Source organism: Mastomys coucha, unplaced genomic scaffold (genome assembly GCF_008632895.1).
Source record: "Mastomys coucha isolate ucsf_1 unplaced genomic scaffold, UCSF_Mcou_1 pScaffold18, whole genome shotgun sequence".
Classification (NCBI taxonomy): Eukaryota; Metazoa; Chordata; class Mammalia; order Rodentia; family Muridae; genus Mastomys; species Mastomys coucha.
Window position 1 is genome coordinate 85,169,506 of NW_022196900.1, and position 6,729 is coordinate 85,176,234.

General features: G+C 50.5%; 1 protein-coding gene across 1 annotated transcript in view; it reads left to right on the forward strand.

Annotated features, from left to right (window-relative positions):
- The window catches only part of A3galt2 (alpha 1,3-galactosyltransferase 2), a 9,771-nt gene extending 3,254 nt beyond the window's left edge, over window positions 1-6,517 (forward strand). The window contains exons 3-6 of the mRNA XM_031378738.1: window positions 345-428; window positions 576-665; window positions 962-1,099; window positions 4,548-6,517. Of these exons, the coding sequence (XP_031234598.1) occupies window positions 345-428; window positions 576-665; window positions 962-1,099; window positions 4,548-5,235 (1,000 nt within the window). The 3' untranslated portion in view covers window positions 5,236-6,517. The remainder of the gene's footprint in view (window positions 1-344; window positions 429-575; window positions 666-961; window positions 1,100-4,547) is intronic.
- Window positions 6,518-6,729: the final 212 nt, after the last annotated feature.

A 6,729-nucleotide genomic window follows, 5' to 3' on the forward strand; every position in this document is an offset into this window, starting at 1 on the left:
AAGAGTCAGCCAAACCTACAAGCTGTAGAACAGATTGTCTACGATGATGTCACCCGTGGGGAGAGTCAGAGGAACAAGAAGTGCTTGCTATAACATCTGTGTGTGCCTTCTCTGCCCAGACCACCTCTGGAAGGATGCGGGGGCACACCGATACGATTGACCACTTCAATGCAGAACTGTAAAGGCTTTGTGCCGTGCGAACTCTTGAATCCGTTTGAGTATTTGTGCTGGGTGAATAGAATAGTAGGTTCTTATTCAGAAATCAAATAAAGCAGGGAAATCAGGCAATCATTTCTCCTGTGTAAGTCGGTCCCTGATGGCCGCCTCCATTCCCACCTCTCCAGGGCCAAGAAGAGACTCCTGTGGCGGTTCTTCCTGTCTGCATTTGGTGTCTTAGCCCTGTACTATTACAGGTTCAGTATTATCAGGTATAGTTCCTTCCCTGGGGCTAGGGCTAAAGTGGATCTTTCCAAGGACCTCCTGGAAGAAGGGAAGGTGGTAGCTGACTTAGCTTGGGCTTGCCTCACCCAACAAAGAGCATGCCTAATGTCTCTTTCTGATTCCACCACACACAGGCACATAGAAGTCTCCATCCCCATGGGCATCTGCCCTACCAACACAATGCCTCTGCCGAGGGACAATTTCACAGGAGTACTGCGCCACTGGTAAGCAGCCACTGTTCTCCCACGCAGGATGTCCACAAACTATGAAGGTCTGCCCCAGGTCCCTGCTCTCTGCTCACCCACATAAAGGCATTCTGGTTTGGGGAACCCAAAGGGTGTGACCCATCGTATCACACGCCACCCAGGCTATTAGGTTGGTTCTAAGAGAGGAGTGCTTAGGGACAGGTCTGATACGTCTATGGGTCCCTAGGGCCCAGCAATGGGGCAGTGGCAATAATCACATGTCAAGCAGCTGGGTGAATACATCTGTCTTTCTTACTCCTCCTGCTCATGGCCAGGGCCCGGCCTGAAGTCCCGACCTGTACCTCTTGGGGAGCCCCAATTATTTGGGATGATACCTTCGACCCGCATGTGGCTGAGCAAGAGGCGAGGCGACAGAACCTCACCATTGGACTGACCGTCTTTGCTGTAGGCAGGTAAGGCCCAGGGAGGAGGTCATGCTTCTAGGTAAGGAGCAGAAGGGCGTGCCCATGGATAGGGATTCATGAAGCCAAGTTCCATGCCATGGGAGCTCGCAGTATAGCTTCAGGCCGTGCCCACTGTTTCAAACTCTCCGCCAAGCACTGAAGCACTCCCAGCTATTCCCTTCTCCTTGAATATCAATGCCAGAGTCCACCTAGCCCAGCAGCTAGGACTCAGAACTATTCCCAAAAAGGAATGGACCTTGGTTAGGTCTGGCACACATGGAAACACTGGGTTTGTAGTGAGGACATAAAAGAGCTTTTCAGATCAAGGACGAGAAAGGGGGCGGGCTGCAACAGGTTAAACTAAGGTCTTTAGCAGAGGTGACTCAGCATGGGAGTGGCTTTGCCAGGAAGCCTGATGAAGGAAGAAGGGCTAGGAGCTCAGGAATTTAGAAAGGGCATGACTTCAGGCTAGGTATACGATGACATGAGGGCAGGTGGCATTGGAGAGTGATATATTAGACCCAATTAGAGGGACAATCACCAGATCACAGAGCTCAGTGAGGTAAGGCTGTGTGTGGGTGAAGGATCAGGGTAAGTGAGCCAGATGAAAGAGGCTCGCACCTAGTGACACAGTGATGTTTTTGAAGTGTGACATGAATAATGACCATGTCAAGGAGGCAACCACAGAAGCAGTTGACTGAGGAGAACAAAATCATTGCAGGTGAGGCATACAAAGATATAAAACATAAGTCTTATAAGTCTGGAATGTAATTGTTGTCTCAGAGGTTTACTGCCTCTGCTAACCTAGGCCTAGTCCTGGAAGCTTCTAGCCTCTATACAATCTTATCTAGGCCTACAATGCTTTCAGTCTCTGAGACTTACTGCTGAATCAGCTTACCCTTTCTAGCTCTTTCTGAGCTCTGGCTAGCTGGTTCAACTCAACTGCTCTGGCTCCAACTCCTCTCCAAGCTGACTGATTGAAACTGGCTTCTCTTGCTGCTGATTGGGTTGCTCCACTCGGCCTCAAACTAACTCTAGCAATCTGATCTAATCTTCTGACTCCTTCTCATCCTCTGGCTCATTCTGTCTTCACCTGTGTCTAGCTTGTTCTCTCTTCAACCTGTCTCTGTAAAAGTCTCCTGGTAAAATTGTCTCTGTTTCTCTCTGCACTTCTTTCTCTTAAGTAGCCTCTCTTTCCTTCCCTCATGAGAGTTGGGCAGGCATAGCCTACTCTGTCAAATCTTTCTCTGGTTCATCACTTTGTCTGCCACTCAATTAGACAGCACTTTTAAACATGAGCGTTTCCTTCTATAAACTAACTTTACCTTCATTGTTTGGGGCTAAAGATGTGTACTAAGGGCATGTCTATATTCCAGCCAGAGGGATTAAAGGTGTGAGCCACACTATAACACAATCTCAGGGGTCACAGTGTGATCAAATATCCTGCAACACAAAGGGTGGTCCCCCAGATGTAGAAGGAGCTAGGTAGGGGGAAGAGACAAAGGGCAGGACAGTGCCCTCCCATTGTGGACAGGAGGGAGAGTCCAGAGTGATGACCACTTTTCAAAGTGATACAAAGGGGATTCCTGGCTGGGTGTGGAATCAGACCTACAACCCTAAGTCACAGAGCCATGGAGTACAGGACAGGAGGAGGAGACGGCCAGGCTCTGTGAAATGAACGGGAGCACCCACTTAGGAAGAAAAACCCAAAAACCCAGGCAAAGAATTCTGAGCCATTGGATACCGCAAAAAAACTGTTTAAGGTTTTTCCAACCATGACCCAAACCCCACAAAAGAGAGAGAGAGAGAGGGAGAGAGAGGGAGAGGGAGAGAGAGAGAGAAAAAAAAAACTAGGAGAGTCACTGCAACACAAGGTGGCTGAAAGATCCACAGGACTGACTCAAGAGCAAGGGGACAGAGCTGTTGCGCCCTTGGGGCCACTCCCCTGGCCTATGTGTCTGTGTGCCTTCGGAGGCCAAGCAAAATAAAATGCTCTAGGAACCAGGAGCTCCAGAAACTAAGATTTCAGGACACCTGCCTGAGTTCCAGGACTGAGAACACTAACTACACTCTAAGATGCTGACCCTTGACCCCAGATTTAGCAAGTCCACCAGAAGTAGAGCATATGCAAGGGTCTGGCCCATCTCCAAGCTGGGCTCAATTCTGGCCTCCACCCCTTAGAGTTCTGTGTATTTGTTCAAGTGACTCTAGCTTTTAAAAAATTAAAAAACCACAGTGCACTTAGCAGCGTGTGCTGTGTGGCAGACATTCAGACTGCTTGGTCATTACTCCTTCAAACTTCTGGTGTCGCAGGTTTTGAGGGATGCAGATTGTCAGGACTCTGAGCATCCTTGTAAAGGAAAGCAACAGACATTGTGGCTTAAAATAAATTGCTATAGTGAGGAATTCAGGAAGTCACAAGAGGGGCTTTCACTATTGGATGTTGGGGTCTCAACCGAGAAATCAACAACTAAAGACCCCTGGATGCCTCTCACTCCACACAAGCTCCCTTCATGACTGGCTTAGGCTTTGTATCCATTTGCTTTGCTATTGCAGTGATAAACATCACAACTAAGAACCGCTAAACAACTAAAGTCAGGGCAGGAACCTGGAGGCAGGAACCGAAGTGGACAGATTGCCCAGCCTGCCTTTTTTTTTTTTTTTTCCTGAGACAGGGCTTCTCTGTGTAGCCCTGGCTGTCCTGGTACTCACTCTGTAGACCAGGCTGGCCTTGAACTCAGAAATCTGCCTGCCTCTGTCTCCCAAGTGCCTTCTTATACACCTCAGGATCCAAGGGTGGACAGACCCATAGTCTCTCCCACATTATTGCCCACAGGCCACTCTGATGGTGGCATTTTTCTCACTGAAGTTTTCTCTTCCCAGATAACCCTGACTTGGGGGTGGGGGGAGCCCAACAACTACTACAACAACAAAACTACAACCAACAGCAAAACAAAAACAAAAACAAAAAACCAAACCTAAACAGCACAGGCTTGCTTACATCATAGCAGCCTCTGGTCCTAGGACTCCCTTCCACAAGGCTCAGAGTATTTGAAAAACATCTTATTCCCCAAGGGTGGTCCAGCTTAGTACTGCATGGGACAGAGGAATCAGGAGTCTGTAGTCAAGGGGAACAGGAGAGGGCAATGCATGCATCCCTTCCTAGCAGACAGCAGACAGCTTTCAATCTTTTTTTTTTTTTTTTGGTTTTTCGAGACAGGGTTTCTCTGTATAGCCTTGGCTGTCCTGGAACTCACTCTGTAGACCAGGCTGGCCTCGAACTCAGAAATCCGCCTGTTTCTACCTCCCAACTGCTAGGATTAAAGGCATGTACCATCACTGCCGGGCTTTCAGTCTTTTAATGCATCACTTTAAAGCTGGATATCTGGGATTGCATGGCCTGGTATGGGCAGGGGTAGAGGGCGTCAGGACTGACTCTGACCTGACTGCCTGGCAGGTACCTGGACAAGTACCTAGAACACTTCCTGATGTCGGCAGAGCAACACTTTATGGTCGGCCAGAATGTGGTGTACTATGTGTTTACGGATCGCCCGAAAGCAGTGCCCTACGTGGCTCTAGGCCAGGGTCGTCTGCTGCGGGTGAAACCTGTTCAGCGAGAGAAGCGCTGGCAGGATGTGTCCATGGCACGTATGCCCACGCTACACCAGGCTCTGGGAGGACAGCTAGGCCAAGAAGCTGACTATGTGTTCTGCCTGGATGTGGACCAGTACTTCACCGGTAACTTCGGGCCGGAGGTGCTGGGAGATTTGGTGGCGCAGTTGCATGCCTGGCACTACCACTGGCCGCGGTGGCTGCTGCCCTACGAGAGGGACAAGCGATCGGCCGCTGCGCTGTCATTTAGCGAAGGCGATTTCTACTACCATGCCGCGGTGTTTGGGGGCAGTGTGGCTGGGCTGCTCAGGCTGACGGCCCACTGTGCCAGGGGCCAACAGCTGGACCGTGAGCACGGCATTGAGGCGCTCTGGCACGATGAGAGTCACCTCAACAAGTTCTTCTGGCTGAGCAAGCCCACCAAGCTGCTGTCGCCTGAGTTCTGCTGGGCAGAGGAAATTGACTCAAGGACAGAGATCCGCCACCCTCGCCTGCTCTGGGCACCCAAGGAATATACACTGGTACGAAACTAGCAGCGCCCCCCTGGCGAGGCAGGTCCCTGAGAATCTTTGGCACTGCGGGTGTTGAGTGGGGCTGTAAAATGTTTCAAAACCACGAAGTCAGTTAGAGCCAGGTTCTGTGCCTCTGGAAGGGGGACTTTGGAACTCAGAGGTATTGAAAAGGGACTCCTTGGGACCCTTTGTCAGGTGTAAATTATGGAAAGGGGAGAGTTAAGGCAGCTTTTGTACCCCAGGTATTTGCCAGCAGGGGAGGGCAGCAAGCATCACCTTCTAGGATTAAAACTTTTGCAGAGGCCTTGGCCCTTGGCAGCGCCTGGTGTCTCAGCTTCTGACTGGACCTAGGTACCAGGGTTCCCAGACCTTGACAATGACCAGTGTTGCAGCTACTGAGCCTTCAGTATCTGAGGCCTGACATCTGTCTGGAGCCATTCCTGGGACCAGGATCTATGGTTTCTCGTCTCTTGGTCCTCATTGACTTCAACCTCAGCTCTCCATCCTCTCTGCCTCTGCTGGCCCTCTTGTTCTTGTGCAGGCCCCTGTCTGCATTTGTTCAACTGCCTCTTCCTCCACCGTCAACTTGGCTGGCTCCCTGACCCGGTGAGCACTTCCCCTCCAGCTCTCAAGCAGCCGACTGCCTTGCCACCCTTGTGGTGTGGCCAGCAGACCACTCGATTGTCACTGCCTCTGCCACCACCGCTGCTGCGCTGGCTCTTCCTTCATGTTACTGGACAGCCCTCACCCTTGGCAAGGGCATTCAAGAGAAGCCTCCTGAACCTAACAGCACGGTGTGTCGGTGTGTCGGGAAAGCAGCATGGGAGAGCGTCAGCCCTCCCCCCACCCCCCACCCCTGCATGCTAGCTCACTAAGGGCAGCGGAATGTCTAGTTTTATAGCCATAAGTGAGACGTTTGAACCAACCCAGCCTCATTTCTCTGGGATACTCCCAGGTGGCCCTTCGGCTAGATCTCCTCTCTGTGTTAGAATGGCTATGGGGTCTTCTAGAGTCCACAAAGGCTTTGGCAGCAGAAAGAATGTTTCAAATAACCATGTTTGACGACTGTCCCTTCAAGAGCTCTGTCATAGGATTTTCCATGTCCAATCACATTAGTGCAGAGGAGGCCTGTGACTGGATAGGGGTGGAGGGGAACGGAGGTGGAGCTAAGAGTTGCAGAGAGGGAGAGAGGTCTCAGGAGGCGAGGGGAGGAGAACGGAGGGCGACAGTGGTGTTATCAAAAGGTTAGAATAATTGGGTTAAAGCTTTATCATTATCAATTGGCTCTGAAATTATTTATTGGCATCTTGTAAACTGTGATTTTATTGACACTTAAATCTGATTGGTTAACTATGAGCTTAAGAGTCTTGATTTTACCGGGTTACTGGGTACTGTGTTATCAAACTGTGAGAATCTGTTTAGTTACTGGAGTGCGGGACCGCTGGTTACAGGGGATTATAGTAGAGAGGGAACTAGTGGCTTGCAGGACAAGCGAGCCAGATGCTGCGGGAGGCG